Raw genomic sequence first — 17,683 nt, forward strand, 5'->3', positions numbered from 1 at the left:
GCCACCCAGGCGCCCCTGTTCCCTTATATATTTTTTTGTCTTAAAGACTGACTTGTAACTAAAACCAGGGAATAGTAACTAATGCTAATTTTCAGGTGAGTTTCACAGGAAATGACATTATACCAAGTAGCCAAGCAGAGCCTACAAGGTCATTCCAGATATTCAGCCTGTTACCCTGCACATCTGGCTGAAATACCTTACTTTTTCAGAGTTTAGTGCAGTCACACTGGGGGTAGAGAGAAGGTTCACCAAGTGACAGTCACGATTACTGCACAGTTACGCTTCAAGATTTTGTCCCCATGGGCCAATATGTGACTGACATGTGTATAGCACAGAAGTCACGAGTTGCACCAAGAAAAGACAGTAGCTGCAAGGTTCATATATGACTTTTGGGGTCACCTGCGTGGCTCATGCCATTAAGCTGTCCAACTGGATTTTTGGCTCAGGTCATGATCTCATGATTTGTGAGTCTGAGCCCCACATTGGGCTCTGTGCTAACAGCACAAAGCCTGCTTGGGATTCTCCTTCTCTCCCTCTCTCTCTGCCCCTCCCCAACTTGCATGCTTTCTCATGCTCTCTCTCTCTCTCTCTCTCTCTCTCTCTCTCTCTCTCTCTCTCAAAATAAACAGTTTAAAAAAAAATAAGACTTCTTAATCCCACAATACAAAATATTGAAAAATAAAGTTTACAAGTAAGTTCTTCTTATGCATTTTTTTTTAAGATTTTATTGTTGGGGCACCTGGGTGGCTCAGTCCGTTAAGCGTCTTGATTTTGGCTCAGGTCATGATCTCACGGTTCGTGAATTCAAGCCCTGTGTCAGGGTCGGCACTGGCAGTGAGGAGCCTACTTGGGATTCTCTCTCTGACCCACCCCTACTTGTGTGCATGCTCGCTCTCTCTCTCTGTTTCTCTCTCTCTCTGTCAAAATAAATAAAATAAAACATTTTTTTAAAAAAGATTTTACCAGTAAGTCATCTCTACCCCCGGCGTGGGCTTGAACTCACAACCCCAAGATCAAGAGTTAGTTGTACGCTCCACCAACTGAACCAGCCAGGTGCCCCCTATGCATTTAAAATGCGGTTCTGGGGTTGTGGCAGAGGGATCCTCATAGTATATGCAATTTTTTAGGAAACTGTTGGAGAAAGTGAATGAATACATCTTGAGAAGTATTCGAATTTTTCGAACTAAGGAGATCTCAGTGACCAATCAAATTTATCTTTTCATTTTGTAGATGAGAAAACAACCACACAAAAGTGCTCACCCAGCGTCAAATATAGGGCCAAGGTCCAAATACAGATTGTCTCATGTCCTAGTCATTGTTTCTTCTATCAGAGAAAAGTCCAGATACTTCCAGTGAGTCAAATTTCTCATCAGCCCCACATGGGCTCCAAATCATTCTTGATCAGAGAAGGGCAGGAAAAGTTTAAAGAAGTTAAATGTATGGCAAAGCCAAAAACCTCGTTTTGTTCAGCACTTACATTCTCGAGGGTACTTGCTGGTGGAAATAGGGTTTGAGTCTTCTTTTCCCTCTCCGTTCTGGTGTGGACATGCTAGAGATCTGACCCAGGGAAGCACTAACAGGTTTTCAGTGTTGTTGGCCTGTGTGTTTGAGAAGCCTGAAGTCATTAAGATAAAACCTAGCATCAAAAATCGGAAGGCAAGTAGCTTGTGCAGAAGGAATAGAAAACATTGGCTCGTTTGGCTAAAGCATAATTAGGGCAGGATGCATAGGCTAGATTTTCTGCTTTTCGAAAGTTGGAATTGTAATAAAAGTTTTTTGATATGCGAGTTCAGTTTTCAGTAGCAAACGTGTGTGTACAGGCTCTTATTAAAATTGAGACTTGTTGGGGCGACCAGGCGGCTCAGTTGGTTGAGCATCTGACTTCGGCTCAGGTCATGATCTCCCCGTCCATGAGTTCGAGTCCCACATCGGGCTCTGTGCTGACAGCTCAGAGCCTGGAGCCTGCTTCCGATTCTGTGTCTCCCTCTCTCTCTGCCCCTCCCCCACTCATACTGTGTCTCTCTCTGTCTCAAAAATAAACATTAAAAAAAATTTTTTTTTAATTGAGACTTGTTTGGGAAAAAAAGAGAGATGGGGCACCTGGGTGCTCAGGGCTCAGTCGGTTAAGTGTCCCGACCCTAGATTTCGGCTCAGGTCATGATCTCCTGGTGCGTGAGTTCGAGCCCTGCATCGGGCTCTGTGCTGACAGCGGGGAGCCTACTTGGGATTTTCTCTTTGCTCTCTGCCCTTCCCTCTCTCTCTCTCTCTCTCTCTCTCTCTGTCTCTCTCAAAATAAAGAAACATGTTTTTAAAAAGAGAAAAAGCTGTGAAAGAACAGAATGATTGACAGACGGTAAGCACATCAAGCGATGACGGCACCATCGACTCTGGGGTGTTGCTCTTCTAATGGTATTTCGGAGCTTGTGTCTTTTGAAACCGTGTGAGATGTATCATTGTAAGCGTCAGCTGACTTCCTTTCTACTCAAAACATGACTCTTTTCATTTCAGGTTTGAGCCCAAAAAAAAAAAAAAAAGTGTTTTCATACTTGGGTAATTAAACCGCCCCTTTTTAATTCTTTATTGTGCCGTATGGGAATTTCGTTGTTTTTAATTGAAGATGAAGACACACCGTGTTTTGGTCGTTGCAGGTGTACAACCAAGTGACCTGCCAATTCTGTGCCTTACACGGTGCTCAGCACAGTAAGTGCAGCTGCTGTCTGTCACCTGTAATTGTATGTTTTGACACATACAATTGGCCTGACGGATCTCCCCCAGAGGCCTCTTCCTTTTGATCAGTTCCAAGTGCCCGTTCCAAACAGCCGATATTGGTAAACAACAAAAATTTATCTCCTCACAATTCTGGAAGCTAGAAGTCTCAGTTATCTTTTCCTGTTTGTTTGTTTGTTTGTTTAATGGTTTTTATTTATTTCTGAGAGAGACGGAGAGCGAGCAGGAGAGGGGCAGAGAGAAAGGGAGACACAGACACCGAAGCAGGCTCCAGGCTCCGAGCTGTCGGCACAGAGCCCGACGCGGGGCTCGAACTCACGAACCCTGAGATCATGACCTGAGCCGAAGTCAGTCGCTCAACCAACTGAGCCACCCAGACACCCCGCTTTGTTATCTTTTTATAGAGTTATGGCACATGACGTTTCCCGATGAATGTGCCATCATACTGATGTGATTAAAAAAAAAATATGTCCAGGGAGCGCCTGGGTAGCTCAGTCTGTTAAGCATGTGACTTCAGCTCGGGTCATGGGTTTGAGCCCCATGTCAGGCTCTCTGCTGTCAGTGCAAAGCCTACTTCAGATCTTGTCTCCCTCTCTCTCTCTGCCTCTCCCCCCACTCATGCTCTGTCTCTCTCAAAAATAAACATTTTTTTAAGTTAATTACTTTGAAAAAAAAATATATATATATATGTATGTCCTTAAGGGTCCTTTCTTCCTGGCAGGAAGTTGGCCCACCACTAACGTGGGTGTTGCAGAACAGCTGGACAGAATGGTCAGGTTAAATGGCAAGAAGAGGCACAGAAAAGTGTGGCTGGACCCAGAATCTCTTGTGGCTGGAAGCAGACAGCCGGGAGCGGTATTGGGAGGTCAAAAGAAAGCATCAGTGATCCATGACGATGAAGGCCTAGCAAAGAGTCCATCGCCTGCCTGAAAGATCCCTTAAACGTGGGCAGTAAACCTAAGTGAACCAATTCTAGAAAGATGGAATTACAGTTAAGAAAATGAACGTGGGGGCGCCTGGGTGGCTCGGTCGGCTGAGCGCCTGACTTGGGCTCAGGTCATGATCTCGCAGTTCGTGGGTTCGAGCCCCGCGTTGGGCTCTATGGAGCCCGCTTTGGATTCTGTGTCTCCTTCCTCTCTTCCTCCCCCACTCATGCTCTGTCTCTCGCTCCTTCAAAAATAAACATTTTTAAAAATTTTTTTAAAAAAAGAAAACATGGACACAACTGAACAGAAAACCAACAGTGCGGAATTAGAGGGGGAAGAATGACCAACTTGAAAACGTGGTTGTTGTTTGCTCTGTTTTCCTTCCCGTAGTACGAGCTCCTTTGATCGTCTTGCCATCTCTGCGGTTGTGGATTAAGTCGCTGTGATTTATCTTATTCTCCTTTAGAATAACAACTTCGTTGTTGTGTCATTCCATCCAGAACAGGCAGCTCTGTCTCCAATTTCCCCCGACTGCTTTAGGGGAAATAATAGTGAGGTGTTCGTGCTGAGGCCCTGCCTGCCCGGGGCCGCAGTGGGCTGGCCCGTATCTGGTGGCCCCCACCAGTGCGGTAGCTTGGCCGTGAGGGACTGTCGCCAAGCCCCACTGGGGAGGAAGGCTCCCCGTTACCTGCTGTTCTTCCTCTAGCTGTAGGTTTATCCCTGAATGTGAGTACCCAGTGTTTCACTTCAAGCTCTCATGGGGCCGGGGACAAAGAGACACAACCCAGGCTCCTTGGGTGCCATTTTGTAAAAATAATCCCCCTGCTCTAGCTCCTGAGCCAGCCGTCTGAGGGTCTGAGGGCTAAGCCTCCCCACCACTTGAGCTGCCCTCCCAGCAACAAAAGATAATAATGAGGATTAGCAGGGAGAAAGGAGGCCAAGAAGACAGGAAAGTTAGATGCGTGGGTTGAGCCCCGGCCTCAGCCTCGAATTTCTGACAGGGCTGTTTTAAGCGTTTGGCTTTGGCCTTTGAAGAAGAGAGAAACTATTAAGTTGCCGGGTGTCCCCCTGACCTTGATGAATGCAGATGACAGGTGACAGCCAGTGTGAGGGTTGATGTGCTTCCTGGAGGACATAGAGCTCTGATATTCTAACAGCCGAGCAGCGTTTTTTTCTACACTCAGAAATGGCAGCAGCTTTGTGCCGGCTCTTTCCCTCAGCGAGACGTTTTGTTGTTGCGTTTTCGTTTTGTTTTCTTTTTAAATCCTGACGCTCTTTGAAATACCAGTTAAAAGGTGGCACAGGAACCAGAAGATGGCCCAAGTTCGAATGGCCTCATGGCCGTTCCCTGGCAAGCAGATCTGGAGAGTGGTCGGAATCTCTTACTATCGGTGCTAATCTTTGATGATGACATTTTAGCTTACGAGTCCGGGGCTGATTACCCAATTGCCAGTCAACGCACGGTGACCTCATTTGTTGACAACATAGCGGGTCAAAGGAAGAGGAAGGGATGGGAAAAACACCCATAATTATTCCCATAAGGACGGGGGTGCTGAACATCGACTTGCGCGGTGTCGTCGGGGTACCGACTTGGCGAGAGCTTGTTTGGTGGCTTTGTTCTAAGGGGAGGTGCCCAGACTTGTCACTAGAACAGGAGAACTTGCCCAGAATGCAGCAGCTCTGACGAGGCCACGTAGGGGAATGTTCTGTGGATGGGGACTCGAGAAGCATGCACGTGACGGGCAGTCTGAGGGAGCTGCCCTGGGATTCGCTAAAGCAGTCATTCCAGTTCATTCTGGTGAGGTGGAGTCCTGTGCAGGGTCCCTGGCAGAGCCAGAGTGTTCCGGTCGTATTGAAACGGAACCGACATATAACGCCATATTAGCGTTAAGCGCACAACATGATGATTCGATATGTGTGTGTGTTGTGAAATGATTACCACGGTATGAACTGAGCTAACACCCGTCACCAGACAGTTACAGTTTGTTTCCTTGTGATGAGAACTTTTAAGATCTACTCTTTTAGCAACTTTGAAATCTACAGCACAGTGTTACCAACTTACAGCCGCCATGCTATACACGTGGCTCCAGAACTTACTTTATCTTATAATTGGAAGTTTGTATCTTTGGGCCACTGTCACCTGTTTTTCCCACCCCTGGCAACCGCTAATTCTCTGTATCTTTGAGTTTGTTTTTTTTCAGATTCCACACACAGTATTTGTCTTTCTTTGTCTGGCCTGTCTCACTTAGCAGAATGCCCTCACGGCCCATCCACGTCAACAAATGACCGTGGTTTCCTCTTCGTGGCTGTGTAATATTCCACTGAATAATAATCCATTCCTCCGTTGGTGGACACTAAGGTTGTTTCCATGGTGTGACTGTTGTAAATAATGCTGCATTGAACATGAGGAAGCAGATATCCTTTTGAGGTAGCAATTTCATTTCCTTCAGATAAATGCCCAGGAGTGGAATTGCTGGATTGTTTTAGTGTATTCAGAAACTCCACACTGTTTTCCATAGTGATCGTACGAAAATTTCAGTCTAAATTTTCCATTAGCCAGTATGGTTTAGTCATATCAGGCTGCATCCCTAGACCTGGTGTCTTAGCCTCCAGCACTCCTGCTCTCTGGTATTTTTACTTCTTTGGGTTCAGGGATGGTGCTTCAAGAAGACAGGTGTGTGGGTTCAGAACCATGCCACCAGACGGGCTGTCGGTAGGGAAAGATGTATAAAGAGCTGAATGTCACCTTGCAACAACACTCAGCTGTGGGGAATGAATGGGCAGGCCGTATTCTCCTAAAATGATGGGGACCCCAGTTCCATCACGGGCAGAACAGACCGCATCCTTTTGAGGGAAAGACCGTCTTCTGCACAGCACATTCTAACTTTTCGGTGGAAAACATGCTTCTCCATTCTGGTTAAATTTGTGTCCATTCTCTTTATCTTCCAATGGTCATACAGAAGAGGAATTTTTAAAACAACAAAACTAAGCTTTCACTCACTCAGCAAAGAGTTAAGTACTTTGGCCCATCTGTTCGGTGTGAGTGGTACAGCAGATAAGAACAGCCACTCCCCACCTTACGGGACTAAGTCCACCTTGCCTTGCCGGGTGTGAAGAGAGTCAATACCCCTGCACAGCTCTGTCCTAACCGTGATGTGGGGGTGGGTGTGGGCAGGTTTACAGTCCGCCCGATCTTGGAGGGAAAGCACCACATCAACACAGAGGATCTGTTTGCAAATCTTTAGCTGGACATACTTCCATAGTCTTAGTGCTCAGTTTTAAAAAAAATGCATGGATAGGGGCGCCTGGGTGGCTCGGTCGGTTGAGCGTTGAACTTCAGCTCAGGTCATGATCTCGTGGTCTGTGAGTTCGAGCCCCGCGTTGGGCTCTGTGCTGACCGCTCAGAGCCTGGAGCCTGCTTCGGATTCTGTGTCTCCCTCCCTCTCTGCCCCTCCCCCACTTGTGCTCTGTCTCTCTCTGTCAAAAATAAACATTAAAAAAAATTTTTTTTAAATACATATATACATGTACAATCTGCAACAGCATATTCTTTCAATGTTTCCTTTTCTCCTGCGCCAAGTAGCGCCTTTGATATATGTAGATCATTTTAATTAAAAGATTCTCAGACCTCTCGTCATCATGTTAAATTTAGTGAAAACAGGGACAAGTTAAAATGAGCATGGCAAGATAATCAGTCTACATTTATTTGCCTCCCGGTCTACTTTGCTGACGCTCCGTGATGCCCTTGGATTTTTTTTTTCCAGCTTACCACCACACTTTCAAGTAAAACAGTTTTTGCACCGTGACCTTTTTATCCCTTGTTGGGCCAACAGGGAAGAAAAAAAAAGATTTATTGTGCCGCATACATCCAGTTACTGTTAAGTTGGGGAAGCAACCGCCGCGGAGCACTTTGCAAGCCGAGCCAGCTGGGCAAGGTTTGAAGCGCCACCTGGTGGCCGGACGGAGCATCTGTGTAACTGGTGGGCGCAGGCGTTGTGCTCTGAGATGGGAGAGGAGGGAGAAAAGAACACCCCGCTCTTTCTCCTTTACTGTTCAACGTCAGCGCTCCTGAAAGATTGATTTTCTTTTTTTTTTTTATTCATTTTTCCTCGCCCTTGCCTTTCAGGTCGACGCTGCCGTGACCCCAGAGGAGCGCCACCTCTCCAAGATGCAGCAGAACGGATACGAAAATCCAACTTACAAGTTCTTTGAGCAGATGCAGAACTAGACCACCGCCACAGCAGCCTCTCGAGTTGGACAGCAGAAACCATTGCTTCACGACCCATCGGTGTTCATTTATAGAATAACGTGGAAAAGAAACAAACCCCCCCGTTTTCTTCTTTACTCATTATCGCCTTTTGACAGCCGTGCTGTAACACAAGTAGATGCCTGAACTTGAATTAATCCACAAATCAGTAATGTATTCTCTCTCTTTACATTTTGGTCTCTACATTATTAATGGGTTTCGTGTACTGTAAAGAATGTAGCTGTATCAAACCTAGTGCATGAATAGATTCTCTCCTGATTATTTATCACGTAGCCGCTTAGCCAGTTGAATATTATTCTTGTGGTTTGTGACCCAATTAAGTCCTACTTGAAATATGCTTTAAGAATCGATGGGGGATGCTTCATGTGAACGTGGGACTATAGCTGCTTCTCTTGCCTAAGTATTCTTTTCCTGATCACTATGCATTTTAAAGTTCGGCATTTTTAAGTATTCCAGATGACTTCGAGAATTTTCTTTCCATGATTGCATTTTACTGTACAGATTGCTGCTTCTGCTATATTTGTGATATAGGAATTACGAGGATACACATTTATTTCTTTGTGCCTGTTTTATGTGCACACATTAGGCATTGAGAATTGAAACTTTTTTGTCCATGTATCTTTGGATCTTTGATAAAGAAAAGAATCCCTGTTCATTGTAAGCACTTTTATGGGGGGGGAGGGGGGCGGGAGTGTTCTGCTGGCCTCAAATTACCAAGAATTCTCCCAAAAAATTTTCCGCAGGACGATTGTACAGAATCATTGCTTATGACCATGATAGCTTTCTACACTGTATTACATAAATAAATTAAATAAAATCACCCTGGGCAAGAGTTTTCTTTGAAGGATAACTACGGATGTTAAATATTCACAGTAATTGGGGGAGGGGGGAGCGGAAAGAGGCAGATTCAGTTTCTTTTAACCAGTCTAAAACATTTTATTTATGATAGCAAAAGAAAGTGAGAGGGGAAAGGGCAAAATCAGGGAATGGGGAAGTCCTGCCTGGACAAACCCTTTTAAGATTTGTCTTCAATTTGTATAAACTGGTGTTTTCATGTAAATAAATACATTCTTGGAGGAGCGCCATTGTGCTGGTGTGAATGATTCCATGGTAACCACCGTTTGACCACGCAGTCCTTAAAGCCTGGTGAGAAACCTTCTGACGTAATCTGCTCTTGGACATCCAACAGATTTGTATCTTAAGTGCAAGGTATCTGAGTAGGAAACATGCATCTTCCAGTGCTAGTAAAATACCTCATTGATCTAATTCAGTTTTTAGCTTGGTCCAAAGTACGTTTGCTGCTGTATCTTGGTCCTCAAGTTGGTCTCTGTCGTAGTCTGTTCGGACCGCCATAATAAAATACCGCAGACTAAACAACAGAAATTTACTTTTCGCAGTTCTGCGGATTGGAAGTCCCGGGGCAAGGTGCCAGCACAGCCGTGTGAGGACCCTCCGGGTTGCAGATTTCTCATTGTACAAGGTCACTGGTCCCATTTTAAGGATCCTCATGACCTTAGTCCCCTCCCAAAGGCCCCACCTCCTGGTAGGAGCACACTGGGCATTATAATTTCAACACAAGAATTGGGGGAGAGGGGACAGACATTCAGACAGACCATAACAGTCCCAAATAAGAGCTGAAGAGAGAAGCTCCAGGGAGTAAAAACTAAGACAAGCTGATGGCTAGCTCTAAAGCAGATCTTCTGAATGCTGACACAACTGACATTTTGGAAGGAATCCTTCCTTGCTGGGAATCTGTCCTGAGCACTGATGGATTTCCGGTCTGTACGCATGAGACACCAGGAGCACTCCCCACATGATAATCAAAAATGTCTCCAGACATTGCCACGCGTCCCTTGGGGGGAACTAAATCGCCCCCATTTACGAACCACAGCTCTGTAGCTTTTATTTTCTTTTTTTTCTTTTTTTTTTTTTTTTGAGATAGCATTAGTGGGTGGGAGGCAGAGAGAGAGAGAGAGAGAGAGTCCCCAAGCAAACTCCACACTCAGCCCGGAGCCTGACACAGGGCTCAATCCCACCACCTGAGTCAAAATCGAGATTTGAGTGCTCAACCGAGCCACCCAGGCACCCCTGTAGCTATTTTAAAACAATGTCCTGGGCACATGATTTTTAGTTGGAGAGCCTGTCCCATCCGCTATCCCAAAGGTCTAAGAACACATTGATTGACCTGGTGTTTTTGCTGTGTTGTGCTTGGAACCAGGTGAGCACGTGCATCAACCTGCCCATTTGAGCTCTGGATTTAACCTTTTAAACCAAAACACGAAACACAGAATTTTAAATTCGTTTCCTCACGTCACTGTGCTCTAAGAACAGACTCCATTAAAACTCGCCCGAGTGAGGGCGCCTGGGTGGTTCAGTGAGCTAGATAAGCGTCCGACTCTTGATTTCAGCTCAGGTCGTGATCTCACGGTTCTTGAGTTCGAGCCCTGCGTCAGGATCTGTGCTGACAGCACGGAGCCTGCTTGGGATTCTCTCTACTTCTCTCTCTCTCTCTCTCTCTCTCTCTCAGAATAAGTAAATAAACATTTAAAAAAAAAAAAACTCGTCTGTGTCCTGTTCTCTTGTGAACAAAACAACTCTCCCCCTTATCCTGTTAAGGTCAAGTAGACGTGAAGGCTATATGAAGGTGTGTTAAGGTATGACCATTTGGGTATAAGCTGAGATTCCCTTTTGCCTGGCTAGAAGGTGGCCAACGGGGGGAAAGTTAGTCCTAGTATGACAGTACATTTCTCAAGACACTAATGAATTAAAACCGAACTTTCTCATAGGTATGGAATGTTACTCCCAGGCAGGCTTCAGTCCCAATAACTGCAAGCTTTAGTTTTGATCATTTCAGAGCCAATGAGGAAATTTTTAAAGCACAGAGAGAGAGCTTAGAGAGCTATATAGATAGAATTTATGGAAAAGAAATGATACTGCCTTATAGTCTTGGTTCTCAGATTGAGGTATAATGAAAGGATTCTCCAGATGGTCTGGGGATTAATCAATAGGTAATTTATCCAGCCCAAAGATCAATGAGATCTTGGAGGGTGGCGGGGAGGGTTGCATGACCGACCTGATGGGTGAGGGATGGCCTCTCAACACGCTTTTCATTTGCATTTAGTTTATGATGAATAAAACTTGATATGCTCAAGGGCCACTTTGTATTTCTGAATTTTCTCTTTACATCTTTTTGTTTGGGGCTTGAAATCTATTTTGCCATCAGGATTGCCGTCCCTGCTGTCTTACTGTTTCCATTTGCCTGATAAATTTGTGTCCACCCTCTTTATTTTTAGCCTTGTCAATTGCTGCATTTTCAGGGCATGCCATGTACACAGCACAGAGCTGGGTTTTTGCTATACGCGCCAATTTGGAAGTCTTTTTGGTTTAATAGGCAAGTTAGACCCATTCGGTTTTATGATATGACTATGTTTGCTCTGAGTTCTGTCAATTGTTGTAGTTACTGAGTATTATATTTAATGTGTCTCTATGGAAGGAGGATTCTTACCCGAGTGTGTGTATGGGTGTGTGTGTGTGTGTGTGTGTGTGTGTGGTTTATAGGAAGCGTTTTATTCTAGTGGTTACTTTTTTACAAATGATTTTGGCAGTGTTGGTAAATCCCTTTTTTTCTTAACCTTTACTAGCTGTCTTTTCCAAATGATGTTCTTTGATCCCTTCCCACTGTCAACACAACAGTGAATGGTCTTACCCTACCCTCTCCCTTTTCTTTCCCTTCTCCCATTTTGTCAGTTGTTATTTGTTCTATTTATTCAGACATAAATGTTTATCTATTTTTCTTCAACCCTGATCCCACTCGATTTTAGTCTCTACAGCGGCATATGTGAAATGCTCTCCACCAGTCTTTTGTCCCCAGACATCTTTTGGTTGGATGAAGCTCACCCTTCTAATTAGAAACTGTTAGAATTCCTCAGCAAGAGTGGCTAAAATGAACAAATCAGGAGACTACAGATGCTGGCGAGGATGTGGAGAAACGGGAACCCTCTCGCACTGTTGGTGGGAATGCAAACTGGTGCAGCCGCTCTGAAAAACAGTGCAAAGATTCCTCAAAAAATTAAAAATAGATCTGCCGTATGACCCAGCAATAGCACTGCTAGGAATTTACCCAAGGGATGCAGGAGTGCTGATGCATAGGGGCACTTGGACCCCAATGTTCCTAGCGGCCCTTTCAACAATAGCAAAATTATGGAAAGAGCCTAAATGTCCATCAACTGATGAATGGATAAAGAAGATGTGGTTTATATACACAATGGAATACTACTTGGCAATGAGAAAGAATGAAATATGGCCTTTTGTAGCAACGTGGATAGAACTGGAGAGTGTTATGCTACATGAAATAAGTCAGGCAAAGAAAGGCAGATACCATATGTTTTCACTCATATGTGGATCCTGAGAAACTTAACAGAAGACCAGAGCGGGGGGCAAAGGGGGGGGGGGAGAAAAGTTACAGAGAGGGAGGGAGGCAAGCCATAAGAGACTCTCAAATACTGAGAACAAACTGAGGGTTGATGGGGGGTGGGATGATCACTGGGTGTTGTATGGAAGCCAATTTGACAATAAATTATATTTAATAATAAAAAAAAAAAAAGAATTCCTCAGCAAGAGCATGTGTGAGGGGCACCTGGCTGGCTCAGCCAGTAGAGCATGTGACTCTTGATCTCAGGGTTATGAGTTCAAGCCCCTCTACACGTTGAGTGTAGAGGTTACTAAGAAATTAATTAATTAATTAGTTAGTTAATTAAAATAAAAACACATGGACCGTATCTCTAGAGTCCTAACACATTCAAAACTGATCTTTACGACCTTGAAACTTGAAAGGCAGCTTCTTTATCCTTCGGTGTCTAGAAAAATGCTGCTCTACTGTTTCTTTGCTTCGTATGTTATTTTTGAGAAATCCGAGGCCGTCTACTTCCCTTTCCTTTGTTAAGTGTTTTCATTTTTTGCCTAGAGGCTCTGACAATTTTGTTCCTTTAAAGTCTAATAATTCAAAGTTGATTATACGGGGTCAGTTTTCCAGGTAACCCCCGGGACTCTTTCACTGTGTGGATTCAGTTCCTTGTTTCTGGGAACTTTTTCTTGGATTACAGTCTTAAATATTCTGTTCCATAATTTTATTTTCTTTTTCAGATATATCATTAGCACACACTTTGGGGCTCCTTTGCCTCATTTCCATTTCAACCTCTTTCTGATCCTTTTTATGTATTTGTTGTCTCGTGTTCATTTCTCTTGGTTGTTTCCCTTCTTTTATTCGGTTCCCTTCATTAAGTTTTTATTTGAACCCATTCTCCCGCGGGCACCTCGTGACCTGTTCTTTATCACTGATACAGTTCTGTGATTTTCCTCCTCCGTCTTTCCTAAATTCGATCAGCTCTTGTTTCATTTCTTCCTGATTTTTTCTTGATCGCTCTACTTAGTTTTTCTATTTCTGATCCGGGGCATTTTCCATCTTCCCAGATGCATGGTGCAGACTGTTTCATTGAATCTTGTGTTGCATGGTTTCTGTTCGTATTCGTGTCTGGGCAGGTGCCTGGTTTAGGGCACATTCTTCTGTCTGTCCTTTCATGGATGGCGTTGGGAGGGCAGGACGTGATGTGTCTTGTTCCTGCTTTCTGTAGGTTCCTCCATTTCACTCATTTCCTTCTTTCCCTTCATTGCCTGTCTCCCAGGAGCACCCCCTCTTCTCCATATTTCATTCTCCTGCAGATCCATGGCTTCTGCAAGTCACCCGCTCTGGTCCTGCACACTTTGAGACCCCTCTCTATAGCCAGGGAGATAACGCTACCAATCCCCCTCTCTGTTCGTTATTTTTGTATATGTTCTTTCACTTTCCCTTTTGAGGGTGGTTTTGTCTTTTTCCCCCTCAAACTCCCTTGCTTCCCTCAAGTCTTTCCCCAGGATTTCCAGACCTCTCTCTGCCCCTCTCTGCACCCACCCATTGGTCCGGGGTGGCTGCAGCAAGCCAGCAGAGGACATGCTGTTGGCATTGATTTTGATTTGTTTGTTTCCTCTGCTTACACACAATTGGAAGGTGGCAGTTTCTCTTCCTCTCAATAATGCTGAAGAGGGAGAGTCAACCAGCATTATGGGGAAATCTCCACAATGGTAGGTTTTAAGAGCTCCCCCAGGTGGGGGCACCTGGGTGGCTCTGTCTTAATCATCTTGGTTTCCGCTCAGGTCATGATTGGCGTGTAGCCCGTTTGGGATTTTCACTCCTTCTCTCTCTGCTCCTCCCCCGCTCATGCTGTCTCTGGCTTTCTCAAAAATAAATAAACTTTAAAAAAAGTTAAAAAAAAATTTCCCCCAAGTGATTCCACTATGCAGTAGGGTGGAGAACCACTTACTATATCACAATTATATCACAATAATAAGTGGAGAACCACTTATTATAACACAATTATATCACAAACCACATAATATATCACAATTATATCACAATTATATCACAATGTGCTTTTAATTTGGTTTACACCTATTGCTTCAAAAATCCTTCGGCTTCCTGGCCGTGACTGTCTGGCTTTCTTTCTACCTGCACCCTCCATGGAGTGCTGGTCTTCAGATCTGTGTTTCTCAAAGGCTCTTTCATTCTCTCATATCACAATTACCTGGAGGCCTTGCCAAAAGAAAACAATTTCCTCTCATCTTGGATCAACTTGGATAATCTCTGGACCCAGGACTCCTCATTTTGTATGATTTTTTTTTATGTTTATTTATTTTTGAGAGTCAGAGACAGAGAGAGAGAGAGAGCAGGAGAGGGGCAGAGAGAGAGGGAGAGAGAGAATCCCAAGCAAGCACCGGGCTGATAGCACAGAGCGATGCGGGGCTCCAACTCACAAGCCGTGAGATCGTGACCTGAGCCAAAGTCTGATGCTTAACCGCCTGAGCCACCCAGGCGCCCAAGGACTCCTGATTTTGAATAAGCAATTCTCCCCATGATTATTCAAGCCACGGAAGGTCATAAGAATTGCAGCTTTAGATGTTGGGGGACCCCAAGGCTCTGGCCTCAGTTTTCCCTTCTATACACTGTCTCTAAGTTACCACGGCCACATGGAAAGCATTAGTTATAACTCATACACAAAGCTTAAACCTCGATCCTTTCCCTGGGTTTCAGGCCCAGATGCCTATTTCTGCTTTAACAATATATGTCGTGATTATAAATGCTGTTTGCGCTAATTGTACGTAAGACAAAATATAGGAAGAAAAAGGATTCACTCATAATCCCACCATCCAGACAGAAGTACTGTTAATACTTTTGCATATACACTATCAGTATTTTTAAATCACATGCATTTATCACTTTCCATTCTCTCATATCTCGTAGCCTACATGCTGTTTTTCCATTTGCTTTAATATATGCATATTCTCATATCACCTAAAAACTTCTTAACTATTTTTAAAATTTTTTACTATATTTATTTATTTTGAGAGAGAGAGAGAGAGAGAGAGAGAGAAAGAGAGAGAGAAAGAACAAGATGGGAAGGGACAGAAAGGGAGGGGACAGAGGATCCAAAGCAGGCTCTGTGCTGACAGCAGAAAGCCTGATGTGGGGCTCAAACTCACAAACCGTAAGATCATGACCTGAGCCGAAGCCCAATGCTTACCCGGCTGAGCCACCCAGGTGCCCCTCTTCACTATTTTTAATGACCACATAAGGCTATCTAATCCACCTTCTTTGGGAAATTCTTCTGCTATGATTTTAAGCCAATCTCATCGACCACAAATCAATGTGTTCTTTAGTTTTTGCTTTTTAATAAAAGATAGTTTAACATCTGCTTCAAGACTGCACACCTGAGTCAGGCTCTGCCTCAGTCTCCCGCTTTGTAAAAATAAAATAATAATAGCTCTTCATTCGGTGGTCACGAGGATTAAATTTGTTAAAATATATGAAGTTTTCAGAAGTAAATGGTAGAGGGGTGCCTGGGTGGCGCAGTGGGTTAAGCGTCCGACTTCAGCCAGGTCACGATCTCGCGGTCCGTGAGTTCGAGCCCCGCGTCAGGCTCTGGGCTGATGGCTCGGAGCCTGGAGCCTGTTTCCGATTCTGTGTCTCCCTCTCTCTCTGCCCCTCCCCCGTTCATGCTCTGTCTCTCTCTGTCCCAAAAATAAATAAAAAACGTTGAAAAAAAATTAAGAAAAAAGAAGTAAATGGTAGAGAAGCGTTAGCTACTCAGGAGAGTGTCAGAGAAGTAATAAGGGCGTTTTTACTTCTTGTCCCTTTTTCAGGAAAGGAAGTCCCACCCTCATCAGTATTATAGGTGAGTGCCCTCTCAAAGTACCACAGGACTCAGGGGGACTTGGGTAATGTCACATATTGCCAAGTTGAAATGAAAAAAGAGAGACTAATTTTGGCTTCACTGCACACACCATTTTCCTATGAGGCTGGTCATCTAGGAATAATTCTCTTGTAGAAGATTCCTGAAAGGTCCCTGTGGCCATTCTCTTCTATTCCTTCTTTCCTACATGCAGATCTAAGGGCCCTACAGTAGTGTGATTTTCTATATATAGGAAAAATCAGAACACAAATCACCATGTAATTCCCTTGCTTTGATTATATTTACATTTGCAGATCACATCAGAATATCCATTGGGGCTATTAAAGCAACAAAAGCTACGCCTCTTCAGGCAACAGGCTCTGAGGCTACCCAACAGGCAATGTCGCTCTCTCGCTCTCTCTCTTTTAATGTCTTATATATTTTTGAGAGGTGGGGGCCAGAGAGAGAAAGACAGAGGATCCGAAGCAGGCTGTGCACTGACAGCAGCGAGCCCAACGCGGGGCTCGAACTCCCGAACGGTGAGATTATGACCTGAGCCCAAGTCAGACACTTAACCAACCGAGCTACCCAGGCACCCTGGCAATGTCTCATTTCTGACCTCGCGGTCTTTGAAAAGGTTTTAGAGTGATTTCCAGGGTTGATCATTTTAATTGTAAGTTGTCTGGGATAACAAAGTATTCTTGGATAACCTGCTTGACACACCTCAGAGCATACTATAATTTTTAACCACCCTAAATTTAGTTTTTTCTTTTTTTTTAAGTTTATTTATTAATTTTGAGAGAGAGAGAGAGAGAGAGAGAGCGGGGGTGGGGGTAGGGGTCAGAGAGAGGGAGAGAAAGAATCTCAAGTGCGCAAGGAGCTTGATCCCACAACCACACGTTCATGACCTGAGCCCATATCAAGAGTGAGCCGCTTCACGGACTGAGCCACCCAGGTGCCCCTAAACTTAGTTTTTCTTAGGCTGAACTCTGTTTCTCCAAACTAGGACTCTTTCTCAAACAATCCTCCTCCGGTGGCCACAGCGGCTTCATCTCGAGTCATTCGTTCACGTAACACTCTTATTGAATGTCTACTGTATACACTCAGACAATGCCAGTGATGGGGGATACAGTGGTTAAAAAAAACAAGCATGTGGTTCCACTCTCAAGACCTTACAAATCTCCAAGTAACCGTGACTAAACGGTGCTTATACACGAACAATTTTTATTTTGCCACAAATCTGCAATTTGAACAGGGCTTGACGGAGAAGGGTCGTGTCCCCATAGTATCAACTGGGGCAGCCCGACTAAAGCCTAGAGGATCTGTTTCCAAGATGGCACATTCACACGGCTGGCCGGTTGGTACAAGCCATCAGCCTGGGAGTTTGGCTAGAAACCTCAGTGCCTCTAAACGTGTGCCTCTTCACGCGGCCGGGGCATTCTGATAGCGTGGTGGCAGAGTTCCAACGGTGAATGTCCCAAAAAGAGGGCAGAAGCTATATT

At 44.5% G+C, this 17,683-nt stretch overlaps 1 protein-coding gene across 7 annotated transcripts in view; it reads left to right on the forward strand.

Annotated features, from left to right (window-relative positions):
- Window positions 1-9,001, forward strand: part of APP (amyloid beta precursor protein) — a 277,992-nt gene extending 268,991 nt beyond the window's left edge. For all 7 annotated transcript variants that reach the window (XM_023238836.2, XM_023238837.2, XM_023238838.2 and 4 more), the window contains one exon: window positions 7,780-9,001. In XM_023238836.2, the coding sequence (XP_023094604.1) occupies window positions 7,780-7,881 (102 nt within the window). In that variant the 3' untranslated portion in view covers window positions 7,882-9,001. The remainder of the gene's footprint in view (window positions 1-7,779) is intronic.
- Window positions 9,002-17,683: the final 8,682 nt, after the last annotated feature.

This window comes from Felis catus, chromosome C2 (assembly GCF_018350175.1).
Source record: "Felis catus isolate Fca126 chromosome C2, F.catus_Fca126_mat1.0, whole genome shotgun sequence".
Classification (NCBI taxonomy): domain Eukaryota; kingdom Metazoa; phylum Chordata; class Mammalia; order Carnivora; family Felidae; genus Felis; species Felis catus.